Genomic DNA, 23147 nt, shown 5'->3' with positions numbered 1-23147 from the left:
CTCTGCGGATGAAATATGTCCTTAAAATTCTTCCTTATCCCCTGCCCATCACCAGTCATGATGACTCTGTGAAGGCTCTTTGGTAAAGGGAAAGAGGCTATGAATAAAAATTCTTTTTTGAATAACTGAAATGATCAGTGGAAGATATAGTACAATTTGATGCCTTTTGTGAAGGCTTTTGGGGACAGGACTGGTTTTATATCCTACTATGTTGTGGATATTTCTGGCAGCTAATCAACATATTTAAATGATATTTTACTTACATTTTAAAATTATATTTTATATTGCAAATACAGTTCTTTTCAACAAATCTGCAATTACTTGGTCTTTACCCAAAGTGAGCACTTACAAAAGCATATAATAAAGTCCATCTATTCTACCAAATCACACGTTGTCATTCTCTGTCCCCAATGTCAATCAAAGGTTCATTTATTCTGCCTTTAGCTAACAGAAGCTTACAGGAGGGTGAACTCATTTTTGTCTAAGAAAAGATGTCTGTGTCTTAGATCCTGTAACACTTAAACAGAGTTAAAGATCTATTTAAACCTATCATCACTTTATTTGTAGCATCACAAATTTGGAATAGAATTGAAGTGTAAGTTTTAATTTGATGAGGGTATGTGTGTAGCGAAAAAAGGAATCAAGTCTTGGCATAACAATTTTCTTCTTTTTCCTTTCCCTCAAATAGCAAGACTATTGAGAATTCACGCGAAGTTCCAAACCGGTATCCCATAGCAGCACTTAAATAATGTCCGTACACCATTTTCAGTTAGAACCAGTCGGTAACACAATGCACTTTATATTATAAAATACGAGTTACTTTCGTGATTTTAATTTTTTGTGTCAATTAACGTCGCTATGGAGACAATCTCTTGCTTATAACGACTTCGTCTTCACACATTTAAGCAAAATCCAAAAGTGGATTTAAAGATTCGAGGTTGCTTGCTTTATTTATTTATTTGCATTTAGTTATCCAATTTCAGGACATCTCTAAGTGTGCATAGTCATTACTTTAGCAGTGAATTCCAGTTTCCTATAACGTCAAGTTTTTTTTTTTTTTTTTTAACATATCAGCCTATAAGAAATCCTGATTAAAAGATCACTTCCAGTGTTGCTTTTTTTTCTTCGAGGGAGTGGGGGAGGGAGGGGTAGTGGCATTTGCTTTCTGTTAAAAGAGAGAAACAGTGCTTTCCGCTTTGACTCCAAGCACCAACTTCATCTTCGGATTCTGGGATTTGCGCACTTCGGCGCGGTGCGGTTTTCGGTCCTCGCGGGCTGCCGTAGTCACGGAAAGCAATGATTGGCTGAGTCCGAAAAGTGCCGCCGCCTCGGCTATTTCAGTTTCGGTTTCGCCCGGTGGATCGGCGGAGGCTGGGCTTGTGGGGTGACCGGAGTAAGGGTTCGGATCCCGGCCGCGAGGTGAGCTGTGCGGCCGCGCGGGCCATCGGAGGCCTTAGTGTTCCCTCGCCCCGGGTGGAGTTCGGGAGCGGCAGGTGGCGGGTCCGCGCGAGGTGCGGCGCTCAGGCTCGGTCCTCGGCGCCTGCCGTTGCCGGGAGATCGGGGATCGCTGGCGCCGGGATTCCCGATCCCCACCCCGAGAAGCCCTCCCCGAGGGCCGCCTAGATCGCGCGGGGAGGAACGGCAGCGGCCGGGCTTCACCAAGTCGGCTCCCGAGACCGCTCCTGGTGGTTAAGATTCCGCAGGCAGTCCCGATCTGCGCCCGGGGATTCGGCGGGAAGGTGGTACGCGGGGCCAGGCTTCGCCCGGAATTGCCTGGCCTCCGCTGCATCGGCGTGGCTGCGCCTGACCCCCGGGAATTAAAGGCTGCGCTGGCCCAGCTTCCGGAGTTGTCAGATTGGGGATGCCCACGGCTGCATGGTGTTCAGTCCTATCGCGGCGGCATTCCTGTGCAGTGGTGTGCCTGCGTGGTCAGCATGTATTACCGTGTCTGGAATTGCGATGATGCAGATAATATTGAGAGCGATTTGTTCTGTTCTTTCCCCACCCCTTATTAGAGAAAAATGTAAATACAGAAGAGTTTACTGAAGAAAATAGTGTTCACGACACGACAGTCTCAGAATTTTATTCTTGCGTGGGATGGTTTGTACTTGAGCTAAGGCTGTACCCATTGTGTCACTTAATCGTATGTTTAGTTTTTCATTTTCACTTAGAAATCATTCCTAAATATAATTTCTATTTTTTGTTTCTTTTTATTTGCTGCCTAAACCATCGTTGTGTAGGTCCTGTAAATTACTTAACTATTACCGATAACGAGACGTTTAGAGTGTTTGTGGATTTTTGCTTCATTTTAATGTTCCAAACAATACTTTGATAAACCTTTCTTTAAAAAAATATTTAAGTTGATTGCATGGTGCTTAGTCGCTAGGTCGAGTCAGACCCTTTGCGAACCCCTCCCTGCTCCTCTGTCCTTGGGGTTTTCCAGACAAGAATACTGGAGTGGGTTGCCGTTTTCTTCTCTTGGACTAATTCTGAGAAGTGAAGTTATTAGAATAGATGCTGTGATCTTTTGGGGTCTTTTTAAGTCTTCATACACATGGCCAAATTGTTTTGCCAAAAAAGTTTTAGTAATTTCCATCATTTTGACTGTGCCTTTTTCACCAAAAGTAATTCTTTTTTACGATATCAACCGGCAAGGTTGAGCCTCTTTGGATTTGTGTGTGTGTGTGTGTGTGTGTGTGTGTGATAGTGATATGTGATGATTGCACTTGCTTGACTTTGAGCACGTCAGAGGATGTTAGAATGTGTGTATGTGTGTTGTTGGAGTTACTGCATCGGCCTTGACTGAATGTTAGAGCCGGATGATCCCTTAAGCGATAGTCTGTCTTAAGTGATCTTCTGGCATAACTCCCTTATTTTACAAATGAAGAACCCCAGGGCCTGGAGAGGTGGAATGGTGAATAATCCAAGCACACTGCTAATTAAGTACGGAGCTGGGATTAGAACTCAGGTTTCCCGCATCCCAAGTGTGTAGTCTTTACACATGTGGTCTCGCACTGCGCAGTGACATTCTCAGGATTAGAATTTAGAGATACTTATGCCCCTGGATTACTCGGTTGTTTTATTTACTTCTTTTTATTGTAGTTGATTTACAATATTGTGTTAGTTTCAGTTGTATAGCAAAGTAATTCGGCTGTATACATGTATGTATGTAATAGGTGTATATATATATATATAAGTGTAATATTTTACATGTATGTATATATTTCCATAGTCTACTGTTTTAGAATTGTGCCACATAACAGAGATTGTAATCCTGAGTGATCTGTAGCACTAAAAAGTGGGAAAAGTGATGTTTTCATGGCCAGGACTAGAAATTCATTATTTAGAGTCACCGTCCCTTCAAGGTTTTTTTGACGGTTGTTTTCAGATTCTTTATATGTTGGAATAAAATATCTAATAAGTTACAATTTATACTCTGACACATGGTTAATACTTCATTGTTGGTTTTCATCTGTTAACCCTTGAAGATGTTTTAAAACTTTTTGTTGCTTTAAGATCAGAGAACAATGGTGGGAATGGCAATCCATTCCAGTATTCTTGCCCGGGAAATCCCATGGACAGGGAAACCTGATGGACTACAATCCATGGGGTTGCAAAAGAGTTGGACACGAGTTAGAGACTGAACAGCAAGGACAGCTCTCCACAACAGAGGCAGGGGCTGGGTGTGCTAGACACCCCAGGATGGAGCTGAAAGTGGGGCCCTTTCCCTAGCCAATAAAATTCCAGGTGTTCACAGAGCCAGACAATCAGTATGTTGCAAATACACAACTTTTTTTCTTTTTTTTTTGGCGAGAGGCGCTCTGGATGTGCAGAGGGCCAAGTCAGCGTAGCACCCAGGAGAGCAGGGAGGAAGGTAGCCCCTTGTGGGTGGGAAGGAGGGGTTGGTTTGAAGCCTTCAGAGAGGGTCATGTATCCACTGTCTGGAAAGGGAAATCCATGGAGAGCTGTTTTTCACCGTGTCTCGTGCCCTCCCTGACACTCACGTATTAGCCTACAGCTGTGTTTACTTGGGTTGTAGTACTAGGTTTCACTGCAGTTTTTTCCTTTGCAATCTTTTTTCCACCCTAAACTGTAAATGGGGGAAAGTTTACAGTGAACATTGCCAAGAAACAAGGAGTTGGATGTCTTTGCTCAATGACATAACTCAGTCATATTAAATATATATATATATTTTTCCATTTGACCATTTTTATATATTTCCACAGGCTTAATTTATAATCCTTTGTCACTTTAGGTATCCACCCTCCCCCCAACCCAGTGCTGTGTGTGTGTTAGTTGCTCAGTCGTGTCCAACTCTTTGTGACCCCACGGACTGTAGCCTTCTAGGTTCCTCTGTCCATGAAATTCTCCAGGCAAGAATACTGGAGTGGGTTGCCATTCCCTTCTCCAGGGGATCATCCCAACCCAGGGATCAAACCCAGATTCTTTATCATCTGAGCCACCATGGAAGGCCCCACCCCTAAATAGACCTCTCACTGTGTCTCTGGCCATTCCCCAGGTTTAATGAGAGCATCTTGACTTATTCAGAAGGGCAGCTGTACCTCTGAAAGTGCCCCGGCTTTAGGATCAAGCCTTAGCTCTGCTCACCACCTCCCAGGGTTACTCTATGAATTGCTCAGGAATCTCACGTGGCCTGACACCTAGTGGGATGAATATAGTTTGGTTCTTCACCCCGCTCCCCTTTCTTCTACCTGAAAAAACCTCTGCCAGGGCAGTCAGCAGATGTTCTCATACCAGACCTCTCAGGAGCTTCTGTCGGGAAATATACTGCTTTTGATTTAATAGCCATTTATGAGAGTAGGTCGTTTAAAACAAGCCTGAGTAGGAGTCGGGAGGGAGAGGAGGCCTAGAGGGTGATTACGGCTTTAATTTTGAACAGAAATTTTATCAAGGTGACCCTGAAGCAAGGAAGCCTTTTTCCTCTTACGTGTTTATGGTTCAAGAGGCTTTTTCTTCCTTCAGAAACAGAACTGTTCCTTCTGCCTTATCCAATTTAAAAGATGAAAACTTAAAATTACGTGAGCCAAGTCATGGGAAAAATTGTGGTGTCGAGACCAATTTACTCACACAAAATGGATTTATGGGCGAGTCGTTAAGTAACCAAGAGTACCACGGAAGCCTAATGAAGACGAATGTAAAAGATACACTTTCCTAAAGTGATGGATAAAATGTGTTTGAAGCAACCATCCTCTTTACAAAGAACTTAAAAAAATATTTTTTTTTCTAAAAGATTTAGCACAATATTGATGTTCTGGGGAGTAGATGAGTACTAGTCTCTTCTTTTACATGACTTCCAGTCTTTTGAGGGAGAAAAGATTCATAAAAAAAAAAAAAATAAGGTATATGAAAGAGAACAAATAATGACAGGTAACCAAGTAGGGGGAGGAAATGGCAACCCACTCCAGTATTCTTGCCTGGGAAATCCCATGGGCAGAGGAGCCTGGTGGGCTACAGTCCACGGGGTCACAAAAGAGCTGGACACAATATAGCGACTAGATAACAACCGCCAGATGGTAAACTGTGATGCCAGGACTCAGTGAGAGGGCCTGTCTGCAATCTGTAGTCGATCAGATCTCTGCTTCAGAGCTTCCCAGGGTCCCCGTCACTGACACAAGTATTTCCCACGCTGCCCAGTTTAGAAGAGTCCCCTAGGCTTTGGCACAGATTCCTGGGTCCCGCCCCAGCACTACTGAGTCAGGATATCCAAGTGATGTAGGTGATCCACGTGTGGCCCTGACCTGCAGGCTCGGGGCCACGCGGTCAGCCTGACTTGCCCTGCTCCTGCATTGGTGGCCCTGCTCCCGTCTGCAGCTGCTGCTTGTCCTCCAGGCATAGGGAAGCATTTTCCCTTCAAACTCAAACACTGTCCAATGCCTTCGCTCAGATTTCTCTCCTTTTAGGCTGCTGCTGCTAAGTCGCTTCAGTCGTGTCCAACTCTGTGCAACCCCATAGACGGCAGCCCACCAGGCTCCACCGCCCCTGGGATTCTCCAGGCAAGAACACTGGAGTGGGTTGCCATTTCCTTCTCCAATGCATGAAAGTGAAAAGTGAAAGTGAAGTCGCTCAGTCGTGTCCGACTCTTAGCCACCCTATGGACTTCAGCCCACCAGGCTCCTCTGTCCATGGCATTTTCCAGGCAAGAGTACTGGAGTGGGGTGCCATTGCCTTCTCTGCCTTTTAGGCTGGTAGACTCCTTTTACTCCATACTCAGCTCAGGTTCACCCCCAGGAATCTTTCTTTGATCTGCCAGGCCTGGGCTAAATGAGTCTCCTCTATGTGCTATTCCCTGGATAATTTTATCCAAATGCGTACGACTTTGAAAAGCTTCTCCAGTACTTCCCAGGTGGTCCAGCAGTTAAGACTCTGGGCTCCCAGTGCAGGTGGCTAGGATTCCATCCCAGGTCAGGGAACTAAATTGCACATACTTCAACTAAAGGTCCCGCATGCCACAGCTAAGACCCAGATCAACCAAATAAATACATAAATAAAAAGAAATAAATATTAAAAAAAACCACCAGCAACCCTCCTTTTGCATGTTTCTGCCCCTTTTGGAGTGTCAACTCTTATTGGTATTATATCCCCAGTTGGTGCTGCATAAAGATCTCAAGTGTTGAATGCCTTCAGGAAGTGATCAGTGTTAATTGGGGTAAAGATGAGGCTTAATGGCAGAACTTAGAAGAATGTATCTGCTTTTTTAAAAGGCAAGGAAAGACAGTAACATTTTAAAAATAACTAATATCAGTTGGGCAAACTATCAGTCTAGGTTAAAATTTATCTTTAACTTTTTTTTTTAAGAAATGAAAAATTTTATTTGAGTCAAATTTGAGGGTCATAACCCAAGAAGAGGGTCTCAGAAAGCAATGAGAACTTTTCTCTATTGACTTTTAACTTCAGACAAGGTAGTTAATAGATTTTCATGTCAGAATGCATCTTAGTGAGGTTTTTAAGCAGAAAATGAACAGCTAGTTTTCTGTCAATATTGTAGATGAAGAAGCTGGCATAATGGGATTTAGCATCTGACAGGAAATGAGCTTAAGATTCAATGAGTGAGTCTCTATGGGGCCTTCAGCCCCTCAGCCACAGAACAATGCATGTTCTATAGAGAAATAAGGCACTTTATAGATAAATGGGAAGATTTATTTCTTTTTACTAAACTCACTAAAGGTACTGAATCTGCTACAGTATTTACTTTGTAATTTTTTTTTTCTTGGGCTCAAAACAGCATAAATAACTTTGTTATGTGGCCTGAGTCATGAATGAATAGTGATTGTCCTGAATAGTAATTGAAATGTCAGTTATCTGTTGAACCTGTGTAGCTAAAAAAATAAACTGGCAATTGAATGGAAAAGGTAAGATTTACAGAGCAAAATAATTAGTTGATCACATTAAAAAAAAAAATCCTTCACCCTTGAGGAGGTGGAATGGATGATGGATGGGCCAAGTACCAGCCCCAAATTCAAGAATAGTTTTTGAAATTTGTATTTTATTTAATTTTGATATGTTTTTTTTTTTTTTTTTTTCTTGGTTAAAGAAAATTATTTTACTTCGGTTACAGTAACTTTTTGCTCACACTCTTAAACAAGAGGGTTTCCCTGGTAGCTCAGCTGGTAAGGAATCTGCTTGCAATGCAGGAGATCTTGATTCCTGGGTCAGGAAGAACCCCTGGAGAAGGAATAGGCTACCCATTCCAGTATTCTTGGACTTCCCTGGTGGCTCAGATGGTAAAGGATCTGCCTGCAATGTGGGAAACTGGGTTCAATCCCTGGGTTGGGAAGATTCCCCTGGAGGAGGGCATGGCAACCCACTTCAGTATTCTTGCCTGGAGAACCCCCAGAGACAGAGGAGCCTGGCGGGCCACCATCCATGAGGTTGCAGAGTCAGACGCAACTGAGAACTAAGCAAAATCACTTTGTGCTTATGCTCTTAAACAAGAGTCTAAGTTCTTCTAGATTCTAAAATCTGTAAGGTGAGAGCCTGTGTGTACGGTTTTTGAATTCTTTTGCAGAGTGTGTCCATAAACATTGTTAAACAAGGAAGAGTCAATAAAATCTAGCATTCTAGCTTGCCCAGACTGCTGCTGAGTCTACATAGATTCATGCTGAAAAAACCTCCATACAGTGATCTTCAGCCTGAATTCAGATCATTTGAGTGGAGAAACTTGGAGTGAAATAAGTAGTGCTATTAATGGAAGAATGGTTAATGAAAAGTTTTGATTGAAAACACAAAACCCAACGCAAGTTCTGGAGGCAAGTCCTTCACGTCTTGTACCCATGCTTTTTTCAGGGTGATGCTGTATGGCTGCTGAATACAAGTGATATTGAATATGACTGAAACAGAAGAATCAGTTTCCCACGTTTTGCTTAAGTAACTGCAGCTTTGTTATATTTGTTTACTGAAGTATTTTGAAAGCACGAACTTATAAAACAGGATGAATTTTTATTAAAAAATATATTAAAGGCACGATGGGTAGCTATGTATGTCTGTGATTGATTTGGGTGTATAATGCTGTTTCCCTACTTCAGACCCCTATTATACTGGATTTTTTTTTTTGTCATAGAGTTTATTTGCCATAATAGGATAAATAAAAATCTGGCTACATTACCAGCTTTCAGGAGGCAACATAAAGATGTGATTAAGACATGGGCTGGCCATCTACTTACTGGCTATGTGACCTTGAACAGGCTGTTTAGCCCTTTCTGTCTCTAGTCATCTGTAAAATGAGGTTAAAACAACACCTACCTCTGAGCGCTAAGTGGATTAATACATGGGAAGTGCTTACATAAGTGCTGGCCTGTAGTACATTCAAATATTAGCTTTCAATTATGATTATAATTCTCTCTAGAGATACTGTTTTGACATCAGTTGTTGTAAATACTGCATAAACAGTGGCTTTAAAACATGACTGATTCAAACTTGGACGTTGATTTTGCCACATTTGGGGCACTTTTATTTCATCTTTCTGGGCCTTTATTTTCATCAGCAAAATGGGGATTTTAAAACCTTCCCAGGGTTCTTATAAAGATGACATTTGGTAGGTTCTGAAGGATCGTAGCAGAGCACTCAGCATAAAACAAGTGTTGGGTGAGTGGTGGGAATGGGTATATTGACTGTGCGGGGAACCGTGGTGACAAGTGATTAGGAACAGGGACTCCGGAAACCCGGGGCTGTTCTGTGATGAGGCTGTGGATGAGGTAATGTGTATAAACGCTTAGTTTAGGGTCTGGCTTCTGGAAGGTACTGGAATCTGGTTAGCGGTTAAGGCCGTGGTGGTGGAGTACTGTTGATTCTGTGCATGTGGCCCTCTGACACTTGATTTCCTATAAACACCCTAAGGGCTTCCTGGTTTTTTTGCTGACTACCTTTGGCATTGCCTTCATTGCCCTTTCCAGGTTTCTGATCAGGATTGCTACAATGAGTCTGCGGAAGCAAACGCCCAGTGACTTCCTGAAGCAGATCATTGGGCGACCAGTTGTGGTGAAGCTAAATTCGGGAGTGGATTATCGAGGTAAGACTTCCGGGCTTTATCCCTACTGCTGTTTGCTAAAGAAGTAACAAAGTACCCAGTAGACCAAAAAAGCCTTGGTTGTCAACAGATTTTACGCCCACTTCTTTTCCTACCCCGGAGACAGTTCATTTTAGAAAGGTAACTGACCACAGAGCGTGTGTCTGTGATTTCTGGCCGGATCTGGGGCTCCTGTCTCTGCTTTGGGATTCGTGTGCCTGCATGCCTGGTGATAGCCAGGCTTGAGTAACTGGATTCTGAAGAACTCCTTGGCCCAGTCACATTTGTTTTTGTGGAAGTAGTCAAGATTGGCGAGCAGCTATTTAGGCAGTATCATTTCACAGCGTGAACTTCCCACTCACGTAATGTGTGGGGTGTCCAAAGACATCTTGTTCTTGGAGAGAATGAAGTGCCCCTTTTAAGAGGCTCTGACACTGCTGAAACTAACTTTGTGGAAGAAAGGTATCCAGTTTCACTTTCCGAAATAACTAAATTCCTAACCTTCCAAAATTAAGATATGTTAAATTACTGGGAATATTTCACAATTGTAGATAGCTAATTCATTAGCAGAGTTGTAAAGCTTTTTCTTGCTCACTCTCCTGAATAATGATTCTAGTCTCTTGAGATTTTTCCACTTTCCACACATGCAAAACTTAATTTTATTGAGAGATTACTATGGGTCCAGTGTGCATGAATCACTTTAATTTTTATCTTGTCATCACGTAAATCCTTTTGAGATCTCTGTTGATTATCCCCACCTAGTAAGGGAGGACCTAGGACTCAGACTTAAGCTTGACTCAAAAGCCTTGTTAAGAAATACTTTGCTGTCTATGTATTAGTTTCTGAACATTAATAACATATCTCCAGTGTAATTTGATTTTTGTAATGGAATTAGAGACTTTATACTGAATGGTGGTGGTTTAGTCACTAAGTTGTATCTGACTCTTGGGACCCTATGGACTGTAGCCCTCCAGGCCCCTCTGTCCGTGGGACTCTCCAGGCAAGAATACTGGAGTGAGTTGCCATTTCCTTCTTCAGGAGATCTTCCTGACCCAGGGATCAAACCTGCGTCCCCTGCATTGGTAGGCAGGTTCTTTACCCTGATCCACCAGGGAAGTCTGTACATAGAAGAAAGCTGCTGCTGCTGAGTCGCTTCAATCATGTCCAACTCTGTGCGACCCCATAGACGGCAGTCCACCAGGCTCCCCCATCCCTGGGATTCTCCAGGCAAGAACACTGGAGTGGGTTGCCATTTCCTTCTCCATTGCATGAAAGTGAAAAGTGAAAGTGAAGTCTCTCAGTCACGTCCGACTCCTAGTGACCCCATGGACTGCAGCCTACCAGGCTCTTCCATCCATGGGATTTTCCAGGCAAGAGTACTGGAGTGGGTTGCCATTGCCTTCTCTGAGAAGAAAGCTAAATCTCCCCAAATTCCACCATCCAGAGATAATCAGCCTTACCCACTTGGATCTGTCTCCATAGAAGCATAGTTTTACATAAGTGGGATCAGTTGTATGTGCATTCTGGTTTTTTTTTTTTTTAACATTAGAAAAATGCCTTCAGTTCTCTCATGATACAGACAGTTGAATGGCTGCAGAGGAGTACCATGAGTGTATGGACCACGGTTTTATTTTTGTGGGCTAGGGCTAGGATCTCAGAGTCAGAGAGGGTACCAACTGGCCCCTATCAGGGCAGATGGTTTGTTCTTGTCTGTGTTTTTCTCAATTCTTGGGTTAGCCTTGCTTTCGACTTTTCCATTCTAGTTCCACAAGTAATAACTCCTTTCATTTGTATTTCTTTGATTAGTAAGTTACAGCAACCTTTCATATGGGTATTAACTGTAATTTTTCTCCTTTTATGAATGTCTGGCCATGGCTTCTATATATTAGAAGAATATGTACACTATTGAGGGCATCCTATAAAGAATGTGGTTAAATAAAAATACTGGGGGGGAAAAGCCAGCTCTCTGTATCAATTTCCCTTCAACCTTGTTAGATTAAAATACAGGAGAGGATCATATTTACAACCTCTAGGAACCTTTTTCTTAAAAAAAAAAACAACCCTTTGCTGTGAGAATATTTTTATTAGAAGGGAAGATTTTATTTTAAATGCTTTTAATTAATTTTCAAACATTTATGTAGCTTGTCTCAGAAGTTTCTTGCTCACTTATGGCTGTGGTTTAGATATAGCAGGAAAGAAACCATAAAGTTGTAGCTTCAGCTTTTCTTCTGATAGGAAATAATTATTAATTATTCCCAATCCATGCTGATGTTTTGAAAGTTCGCAGCCTGTAGGAGGGTTTGTTAGCTTACTGTCTTGGGCTCTTATCACAGACACACACAGTTTTGAAAAGAAACTTTTTGTTGAGAGGATAATGGGGGCAAAGGCAGAGAGTGAGGAGCATATTAACGAAATTGAGACTAAATGGAACTGTCGACTTGGTTAATCGAATCAAGTTTGTAGTATTTGTTTTTACTTAAATTGTCTTTCTGGAAAATGCCACTTGAAATTAGAAACTCAGAAGTCAGTGGTTTACATATCTTAGTCTTTTTAAATGAAGGATCATCAGATCAAATCTTGCAAAATTGATGCCATGTTAACACAATTGAAAAGATTCACTTGAACAATTTCCTAAAAAGCCTGGGATGTTTTGGCAGTTTTTCTGTATCTGTCCGGATTGGGAAAGATTCTGCGTGGAGCGACAGGGAGAGGGGTGTGCTGTGAAGCAGCCTGGGGCCTGCGCGCTCACGTCTCGCTTCACCGGGAGTCCCAGCGTGAAGATGTTCTTTCAGGACACCTGTTGTCTCCTCTTCTCCATTATTTTAACACGTTGTGGAGACTTCCTTTTAACCCTGGACCACATTCATCTGCTGCACGGGATGTTGTGACAGAACGAGATAAACCGGCCAGAGCCATATTTCCCTTAGTGGCCGAAGTCAGAAATGCCATGCCGGGGGCGTGAGGAGGCGTGGCTCGTGCTCATTTGTTCGCGCCTAACTGCCTGCTCCTGTCTTTAGCTGTCAAAGAATGGGATTTTACTTGGAATATTCTTTCTGTGTTGCTTTTGTGAAGGTTTTAAAAGTTTGCCATTGTTGCCACGCATCCATTGAGGAAGGCAGCAGCTCCTTGTTTTTGCTGCCATCAGTTGTGGGTATGCGATGGCCTTGGTGCTGTATGGGCCTTGACCTCCATTCAGACGGAGAGAAAGCAAAGACTTTTTGTGCTTCCCTCTATTGAGTTGCATTTACAGTGTGAATTTTTATATTAAGCATGTAAGAGCTAATGAATGAAGAGATTGTCAGCTCTCAGGTATACCCTGTAATTTTCAACTCTTTTGCTTTGTGTGTCTCCTCTTTGAATCCGTCTGCAGGGGTCCTGGCTTGCCTGGATGGCTACATGAATATAGCCTTGGAGCAGACAGAGGAGTATGTAAATGGACAGCTGAAGAATAAGTATGGGGATGCATTTATCCGAGGAAACAATGGTAACAGCCCTTCACTCTACAGTTATATAGCATCCACAATAGGCCTCTTTCTTTATAATCAGATCACCAGCAGGTTTACTGGATAATTCAGTTTTAGTTTTGCTTTGTTGGTTTTTAAATTCTAATTTCCTGTAAAATCTTTGCTGTGGCCAGTTTTTCTTTTAGGTGCTTCACGGCATTTTGGAACTAGAAATTCTCTTTTTCCCTCCCTGTGCTTGACGAGGGCCTTGGTACACTGGCGCTGAGCTCTGTTCTCGGATACAATGTGTTATATTCCCCCAACGCCGTCTTTCACCTGGCAGTTGGAACTCTGGCTCTGAGAATGGCCAGTATTTCCCTGCTACCTTTGGTTTGCATCATTTGACAGTTAACTTGTCCTGTTTCTCTGTCAAGCTTTGAAATGCTTTTCTTGTGGGAGATTTGAATCCCTTAGTTTGGCAAAGATGACCAAAGAGGAAATATGGCTCTGAAGGTACTCAAGGGAAGACCTCAAAACTGTGGGGATTTATCCTTTGACCCATCCCTGCTTTTTGGTCTCATCTCCCAAATGGAGTTCTGCGACTCTAGATTTCTGTTTTTTTATTATTGTGCATCCTCCAGTTCTGGATAAGTTCTTCCACCTCCTTACAATTAGATCTCTTTGCTGTGAACTAAACATCCTGACTTTTATGGTAGATATTCTATCTCCTGTCTATACAGTACCATATTGCTTCACATTATGTCTTCATTTTATTTTATTTAAAAATTTGTTATTAAAGTAGTTGACTTACAGTATTGTGTTTCTGGTGTATAGCAAAGTGATTCAGTTATATACACATACACACACATATACACACACACACACATATATAACTGAATGTATATATATTATTTTAAGATTTTTTTCCATTATAGTTTATAAAATTGAATATAATTCCCTGTCCTCTACAGTAGGACCTTGTGGTTTATCTGCATTTGTTGTTGTTGTTCAGTGGCTCAGTTGTGTCTTTTTTGCAACTTCATGGACTGCAACACACCAGGCTTCCCTGTCCTTCACCATCTCCTGGAGTTTGCTTAAACTCATGTCCATTGAGTTGGGGATGCTATCTAATCATCTTGTCCTCTGCATCCCCCCTCTCCTTTTGCCTTCAATCTTTCCCAGCATCAGGGTCTTTTCCAATGACTCGGCTCTTCCCATCAGGTGGCCAGAGTTTTGGAGCTTCAGCTTCAGCATCAGTCCCTCCAATGAGTATTCAGGGTTGATTTCCTTTAGAATTGATTGGTTTGATCTCCTTGCAGTCCAAGGGACTCTCAAGAGTCTCCTCCAACACCACAGTTCAAAAGCATCAGTTCTTTGGTGCTCAGCCTTATTAATGGTCCCACTCTTAAGTCTGTTCATGACTACTGGAAAAACATAGCTTTGACTATACGGACCTTTATATAAATAAAAACTATATAGAGAGATATCTACATAAAGATAAAACTATATGTCTCTCTTTATAGTTTTTATCTATGTATAGTAGTTTATATCTGCTATTCCTAAACTCCTAATTTATCTGTTCCCACTTCCTCTGTGGTAATCATGAGCTTGTTTTCGGTATCTGCTTCAGTTTTGTAAATAAGTTCATTTGTATCATTTTTTTAGATTCCACATATAAGTGATACCATATGATATTTCTTTTTCTCTATCTGACTTACTTCACTTAGTATGATAATTTCTGGGTCCATGCATGTTGCTGCAAGTGGCATTATTTTGTTCTTTTTTATGGCTGAGTAATACTCCATTGTATAATATTCCATGTACCCTTCTTTATCCATCTGTCTGTCATCTGTCAGTGGACACTTAATGTTGCTTTTATGTCTTGACTCTAGTAAATAGTGTTGCTATAAACATTTGGGTCACATCGTATCTTCCCTTTTTAGTTCTTCCAGTGTGAAGAAGAATAGGCCTCCTATCTTTAATATTGTTTTTATTTGACTCTTTCCACTCACGGAGAAATGTTAATGATCTTTCCTCATCTCAAGACAGCTGATAACAGCAGTCAGCTATGGGTTCTGTGAGAGGTGATAAGGTGGATCCTTTCACATAACACTCAACATCTCAAACTTGGCCAGTTTCCTTGGGGTGTTTCCACTGTCCTTCTGATGCTTTCCTTTATATAACCTTTTCCATGGGGTAATTAGTGGTGGTTAGTTATCTTTAGACTCCATAATTCACATCCTAGCCTCTTAAAGAGGATCCTGGCTTATCTGATTAATCTGTACCATATCCTTTGATCAAGATATCTGTCAGTGTTCACTTTGTACAAAGCTGTCAGAATCGGGGTAGGCGCCGGGGTGGAAGGGGTGGTAACCCCTGCTGGAAATTTGCCTCCCGTGAGCCGGTCGACCAGTGTGGTCTGGTTCAGATGTGCCACACATACCCTGAAGAGTTTGTGTGGGTGGTCATGAGAGGACTAGCTGAGTAAGACTTTGGATAACACCAAAGGTTGACCCTTTACAGGGAACTCAGAAGAAGGACTTTGGTGTCTTTAACAAAAATTTAAAACTCCTCAGCTGTTGTTTACCCTGATGTAACTTTAAAAAAGTAAACAAGAAGTTTAGTGATTATATTGAAGAGACGGATGCAACTAACTGTTTTTAGTCTGAAGTCTGGCCTGGTAGATTTACTAATATGCTTTGACTATAAGTGTAATTGTTATACCTGCAATTTATAAACCATTCTAAGATTCCAGAGACTTTCACATACATGTTATTTTATCCCCTTGTTCATGATTTGCAAGTCTAGCCAGATGTATGGCTAAGACCAGAACACAGTCCTCTGAGACATCAAACCCAGGTCTCAAATCATAAAATTAGCCTTACAGTAGTTCTAGAACTTATTGTGTGGTTTGAAGATTACTCTGAAATTTGCAGAGGTATCAGGCTGAAGTCTGTATGTCGTTAAAACTGGCTGTTATGATACTTAAGAGCAGTTTGTTTCAGTTTGTTCATTTTTTTCTTTTCAGTGTTGTATATAAGTACACAGAAGAGGAGGATGTGAAGACACCAAGACACAGTACTTTTCATACCGAGATATATTTTTTATCAAGTTTTTTGTTTCTTCTGTCATATAATTTTTCCTCTTTTGAAATAGTTGGTGATTTTTCACTGACACATGATTGAGATACATGTGTAAACTTGTGGATTTAATTGTAAAGAATTCTTTCATATTTAAGTTGCAGTCATTTTCTTTTACCTCTATGTCAGTGTGCAGAAAGCAAAAAGATTTTTTTTTTTTTTTTAAAGTGGCAAGAAAATTTTTTTCTCCCTACATGGAAGTTTTCAAGCAACGCCATTTGATCTGACTGCTTTGTCTGTGGGACTGACTGAAATGATGGGCGTGAGGCTAATAAAACTCTGTAGAGACGGCCTTCTCGTGTCCTCTCGTGTTTGCCATGCAGGTTGCTCTAAGGAAGACGTGCCACCAGGCGTCCAGTCTCAGGTCTGAGGCTGCGTAGCTTCCCCAAGACCAGACGCTCAGCCTCTGCTCCACCACCTTGATAGGAAATAGAATTGGGGGTCTCGTAGGTGGTGCTTCCACAAAAGGAGTGGGGCGGTTCTGAGGGCTGCAGCCTGCCAGGCAGGTGGAAACACTCCTGTGATGCCAAGCCTGTGCACAGTCATTTTGCATCTTTTGGATGCAGTTCACCGGGTGGGTTTTCTTGCTCCCTTTTCGGAAGCTGGACTCCCACGCCGTCCTCTCATTTTGGGAACGTGGCGGGGAGGAGCCAGTCCTGTGCAGTCTGACCCATCACTTGCATGAAAGGGAGGCCTGGAGTTTGTAAACTCATTTCAGGTTCCAGTTGCTCGTCTGTGACGGGCAGAATTTCTCGGAGCCCTTGCTTAGGGAGGGGCTCCTGGAAAGCCTTTCTCTCCAGCTCCAGCTGAGTACCTCGTCTGGGAGCAGAGCTCCAGCAACCACGTCACTTGGCACAGGGCGGCTCCTCTTCATGTGGCTCCCGCGAGGAGGGTTTCCCACTCTGTTTACGCACTTCCCTCAATCCTGCTGTATTCCCTGAACCGTTTACGCTGGCTCTCAGAGCAACAAATACATCTGGGCACTGCGGCTGAAGGAACCTGAGACAATGGTGTGGCCATCATGTTGGTCTTCCGCCTGCAGCCGTCTGCCTTCTGCACTGCAGGCCTGTGCCAGGAGCCCCCCTGTGAAGCTGCACCCGTTTCCTGGCCGAAGGATGTGGGGGCAGGATGAGGAAGGAGAGGAGAGAAGAGTCTGGAGAGGCATGTGTGATATTTTGTCTGGTTTTAGCTTAAAGATCACAGAGTGATTGGAAACAATTATTTTTTAATTAATAACCCCGGGAAAACGAACAGCAGTGTTTCACAAGGTCTTACTGTGTGCACACCAAAAATAAAACCATGCTTCAATAATTTATCACTCCCTGACGGGCTTGAAAAGGGTTCGGTCTCTTAAGTACAAACCACCAATTTGCTCTTTTATAAATGACGTCGTCTAAGGGGAAAATGAATGTCCTTCCAAGTGGAGCACACGTGTTCTCATTTGTTTTGTAGAAGATGGGGCTGCCAGGTTCCCGCACCCCTTCATTCGCTCACATCAGCTGCTTCTAAAAGCAATTCTGTTGTTATCGCCCACCAGTCTGTAGCATCCTGTTTTTACTAACTTCTCCCCTGACCTCCCTTTTGGTATTATGTCTTTATTTCCCCCTTGCCATCTCTCTCTGTTCTAATAGCTCTATGGTGGAGTAGTGTTTTCAACCATGGAACTACTTTTAATCAAGATCAACTTCAGGAAATGCTGCCGTTTTTATGGTAACAAAGGACTGTATTATTCACTTGTACCAATGCGAGTTGTCCCCTGTGGATACCTTCATATCGTAGAACCGTGAAACAAAGTGTAAATGCTGAAATGACTTTTTTCTTGACTGCAGTCTCCTAGAGGTCAGTGAATGATTTCCAGTTACATTGTAGCAAAGACATTTGTTCCGAGTTGAAGAATTTTTCACTTGAGCAAATACATTTTTCCCTGTCTCTCTGCCCCCAAATTCCAGCAACCAGCTCTTTATCTTGGGTTGTGACAAAAGTGTTTAGTGAGAAACAGAAAATTGTGCTTGACTTTTTTTTTTTTTTAAAGGCTTTCTGACTTCATGTTCTGTTTTGGTCTTGTGAGCTGTTCCTCGGCTAATCTTCCAACAAGTTGAATTGATTCTTACTTCAAAACTGTTTATCCCCAAACAGAGCTGTTGACAAGTACAAATACAGATGGCAGGCATGTGCTGCGATCTCCACGTTCACGTCTCAGCATTCAGGAAGGGAATGCTATTGAGATGCTTTGCGTCTTCAGCCTTTTTATGCAGGGCGATGTGGAGAGCTTCATTATGTGACAAACAGTCCATGTTGAAGGGACTCGCGTGAGGTCTGAGAATGCAGCAGTGATGACTTGCTGTGTGTGGTTTATCACCGTGGCGGTCGTAACAGTCTATAAGAATAGAAGCAGCCTCTGAGGGGAAACACCGTCCTTGATAATCACACTGACTCATGAGTGACCCCAGTACAGCATTCCAGGCCACAGGGCCAGTCTGTCCTCTTACTGTGGGCTGGCGCTGACCTTTGTCTTCAGGAAATGATCCTCAAAGTATGGGCCAGCTCTCCTATTCAGAGGCAAACCCCAGCTCGTTCTGTGGCCAGGACCGTTCTCTACTGCATTAACCCATCTTCTCTCTGCTAAAATAAATTTTTGGGAAAAGGAAGACAAACTACAGTCTTTGTCTCCCGTGACCTTGTTTCTGGAGCTCCTGCACTCCACAGCCTGTCTCTGACTGCCTTTACTAAGATGGCCCCATTCGTTGTTGAGCCAGACTCCATCTAAGAGCTAATAGCCTTGAGGGACCTCCCTGGTGGTCCAGTGGTGAAGAATTCGCCTTCCAGTGCAGGGGATGTGGGTTCAATCCCTGGTCACAGAACTAAGATCTCCCATGCCCCGGGGCAACAGAGCCTGCGAGCTGCAACTAAGTCCTGACACAGCTATAGCTAAATAAGTAAATATTTTTTAAAAGTTGGAGTTAGGCTTAACCTCCAGGGTCTGAATATCCGGCAGCTAGTTTTATCCAGTTTGTGCAAGGACAGGGCAGCGCACCCAGGCATGTCTCTCTAAACTGAGCAGCTTCAACTCCCCCGTTGCAGTCCCGTTAGCCACAGTGGGGGTGAGACCACAGAAGTGGTGCGCAAGAAGGCACAGGCCAAGTGCTGGGACACTGGCTGTGACCCCCCTCTCTCAGCCTGATTCCCTCATTTAGGAGATGGGAGAAGGGGCCAGGCAGTGGGTTAGGAGGAAGTGGTAGAAGTCACGTGTATTGAACGGTAAGTGTGGGCTGGCACTGTGCTAGGCCCTGTGGGGATAGTGAAGTATCAATAAACGTGACCCTGTTCATGCTCTCCATACTAAGTTTGTAGGTTTAGGTGTTTATGGGAGAAAAATGGCACTCTCCTTTCTTTTAATTGAACCAAGTGTTTGAGAATTCTTTTAAAATCTGAGCACTTTAGATGGATTTGATCATCTCAACTATATGTTCATATCTTGAATTCCAGATAACCTCAGGACTAGATAATTTTGAAATCTGATTATCTCCATCTGTTCATCCCGTTTCCTCACAGGCCCATATGGTTCAAATTCCTGTCTTCATACTCTTTTTTTTTTTTTTCATCTAGTGAAAGCCAGATTTTCAGTTTTGAGTCATCTGTCTCACTAAAAGATTGTCTCTTCTTAGTAGTAATTTGGGAGTTATAGCAGATAGAAGGTGGATATATTCTAGGATCTTCATAAAATCATAAAACATTGGTGCAGTTGGAATAGACTAGTTTTCGAGGTCTTGTTTACAAAATTGTCAAATCCATATGGACTCCATTTATTCCAAGTTTTATAATGGAGTGGATGCCCGTGGGTTTGGCAAAATATTCTACCAATAATTTGGATTAAAGAAGAGGCCAGTTGGTGAAAAGTTTACATAAAATAATTTTAGAGAGACGGCTTTACTACCATTATGTGCATACAACATTCCAAATCACTATTCAGTGTTTACTGAAGTCCTACTGAACTTGTAATAATGAAGAAAATAAAAAATTGTAATCAGCTGGTTGAGTGGATAATGCTAGGATACTGGACAACTTTTTTTTTTTTTTTTCCAGGCGGTGTGTCAATCATAAACAACCCTCAAATTCCAGTGGTTTGAAACAAATAAATGATTTCCACTCGTGCTGTGCAACCACAGGGGCTCGCAGGTGAGACTCCGCTCATGAGGTCACCTGGGGGCCCAGGCATAGGGTGCACATCTTATGTTTCCGCCACCTCAACATGACTCAAGGCTCTGTGCCCTGGGGGAAGAGTGGATAGCATGATGCCTGGCTCTTAAATGCTTCTGCTTGGGAGTCACAGGTCACTCCCACTCCCATCTCATTAGTCAAAGCAAGTTACGTGACCACGGTTTGCCTTACTTTTTCAGGAAAGTGTAATCATGGACCTTGAAGAAGAAGAAACCAGAAATACTGGTGAAGAGTGTTAATATTACCACTGCTGCTGCTGCCTGCTGCCAAGTCACTTCAGTCGTGTCCGACTCTGTGCGACCCCATGGACTGCAGCCTACCAGGCTTCTCCGTCCATGGGATTCTCCAGGCAAGAACACTGGAGTGGGTTGCCATTTCCTTCTCCAAATATTACCACAGTATGGGTATTAGGGTTCTCCAGAGAAACAGAGCCAAGAGGGTGTGTGTGTGTGTGCATGTCAGTCTGTCTGTCTATGGGAAAGTGGGGGGCTTTTATTTTAAAGAACTGGGTAACAGAATTGTGGAGGCTGCCAAGACCAAAATTTACAGGGTTGGCTGATGAAGACCTGGGGGAAGAATTGTAATTTGAATCCAAAGGCAGTCTCCAGCGGAATTTTTCCTCCTGGGCAGGTCAGTTTTCTCCTAATGAAGTTTTCAACTGATTGCATGAAATCCAGCCACATTATTGGAGAGTAATTTTGCCTTACTCGAAATCTGCTGGTTTAAATGTTAATCTCATCTTACAAATACCCTTGCAGAAGCATCTAGAATGTTTGACCAAAAACCTCAGTACTGTGGCCTAGCCAAGCTGCTTCACAGAATTAGCCTTCACAGTATGTTAAACTGTATTTTTTTGCATTATGAATTTGTCTTACAGAAAGGAAGAAGTAGACCAAATTCAAAACTGCAAAATCTCAGATTTTTATTGCATTGAAAAAAAGCATTTCTTCTTTAAGACACATTGAGGGACCTGTGTTCCTGATGCCTTCACCACTTCTTCGTGAGATTCCAAAGGAAAATGGTGATTGCTCTGTAGTTTCTAAAGCTGGGTCTGGATCAATTGCTTTGCAGGATACCTTAAAAATTCCCAATTACTATATTTCTAGATTTAAGAGAAAAAGCAGAAGATAAGAAAATCTTTTTCCATAGAGCAGGTCTGCATGATTCCAAACCAGACAAATAGGTATTCTGTCCATATATTGTGGAGAGGCGTGGATCTTTTAGTATATACGTCACAGCCATGCTCTGTGTCTGCTGTGTCTCAGAGGCACAGGGTATATTTCATCTAAAACTAGCCTCTTCACTTTTCAGACATTAGGTTTGTATGGCTCTCACTTTCAGTGGGGCTTCCCAGGTGGCGCTTACATGCCTGCCAATTTAGGAGAACTAAGAGACGTGGGTTTGATCCCTGGTCAGGAAGATCCCCTGGAGAGGGGCATGGCAACCCACTCCAGTATTCTTGCCTGGAGAATCCCATGGACAGAGGAGCCTGGCAGGCTACAGTTCATAGGGTCGTGAAGAGTCAGACACGACTGAAGCGACTGAGCACAGACACACTTTCAGTGTACTTGAGACCCCTTGAGGTATCTGTATTCTGAGAAAGGGAACATGCTGCCTACTTGTTAAAGACGTCTCGTTAGGAGGACCTAATCTTTGAACTGGGCCAAGCCTGCCTCACATCCTCTCCTGAGTCCCTCTGGGATGAGCACAGATGCAAAGATTTCTGGGATCATTTCCTCTCCCGTAGGATCACACTCGGAGAAGGTAATGGCAGCCCACTCCAGTACTCTTGCCTGGAAAATCCCATGGACAGAGAAGCCTGGTAGGCTGCAGTCCATGGGGTCGCTAAGAGTCGGACACGACTGAGCGAGTTCACTTTCACTTTTCACTTTCATGTAATGGAGAAGGGAATGGCAACCCTCTCCAGTATTCTTGCCTGGAAAATCCCAAGGACGGGGGAGCCTGGTGGGCTGCCGTCTATGGGGTTGCACAGAGTCGGACACTGAAGCAACTTAGCAGCAGCAGCAGCAGGATCACACTTCCGCCTTGATTTCCCTTTGTGGTCACTGAACAAGGCAGTGCCCTTTTGCAGATGCTGAAGCCTGAGACGAAGAAGTTCTGTGATTTGCCCGGGTGACTCGGGGAGTGGCTGCAACCAGAATAACCGTTCCCACTGCTATTTGATCAGGCTCTTAAGTGCTGAGCTCCATTGACTCCTCCGTTGATTATGCCTTTAATCAATAAATCAGTGTTCTCTTCCACTCATCCTCCCAGTAGTCGCAGGAAGAAGGTCCCAAGGTGCGAGCACAGACTGCTGTCCTCTGCGTTCAAAGATGCTGCTGCTGACAGTGATTTGTTGGCGCTGTGCTCGGGTGTGACAGGAGAGATCAATAGGCGGCTGGCAGCCCTTTACACCCCGGCCGAGGTACAAGCTGCCCTTTGGCTGTGTCTGCAGCCACTGCATCTTGAGTTTTTTGAGATGACTGTCGCTTAGAATTTGTTTTCCCCACCCAAGTCTCCTGAATCCTAATTACTACATGACAGGCGGTTTTCCCAGCAGACCTTCACTGCTTCTTCATGTTAGAAGCAGCAGCTTCAAACCCAGTTAAGTGCAGGAGAGAGATGGAGACGGGCTGTGTGTGAGTCAGGATCTCCAGTGCTTCCCTGGCCCAACTCTAGCTGCATCCACTGTCCTTGATCACAGGCCGGGGTGCTCAGATGTCTGATAAAGACTGACGCATCTGGTGCCGTGCCCCTTCTAGAGGAAGACTTACCATGCCACTCCTCTGCATGCCCCCACCCCCACAGCGTGTGCTCAGGGTT

General features: G+C 43.2%; 1 protein-coding gene across 1 annotated transcript; it reads left to right on the top strand.

The window, feature by feature from the left end:
- Positions 1-1269: 1269 nt before the first annotated feature.
- On the top strand, positions 1270-16398 carry LSM6 (LSM6 homolog, U6 small nuclear RNA and mRNA degradation associated). Its single transcript, XM_019977958.2, has 4 exons — positions 1270-1419; positions 9411-9526; positions 12894-13007; positions 15995-16398. Exons 2-4 carry the CDS (start codon positions 9433-9435, stop codon positions 16027-16029), a joined length of 243 nt encoding a protein of 80 aa, XP_019833517.1. The 5' UTR covers positions 1270-1419; positions 9411-9432; the 3' UTR covers positions 16030-16398.
- Positions 16399-23147: the final 6749 nt, after the last annotated feature.

This window comes from Bos indicus, chromosome 17 (genome assembly GCF_029378745.1).
Source record: "Bos indicus isolate NIAB-ARS_2022 breed Sahiwal x Tharparkar chromosome 17, NIAB-ARS_B.indTharparkar_mat_pri_1.0, whole genome shotgun sequence".
Taxonomy (NCBI): domain Eukaryota; kingdom Metazoa; phylum Chordata; class Mammalia; order Artiodactyla; family Bovidae; genus Bos; species Bos indicus.
Note: the sequence above shows the minus strand (reverse complement) of the source record. Positions and strands in the feature narration are given on the sequence as shown.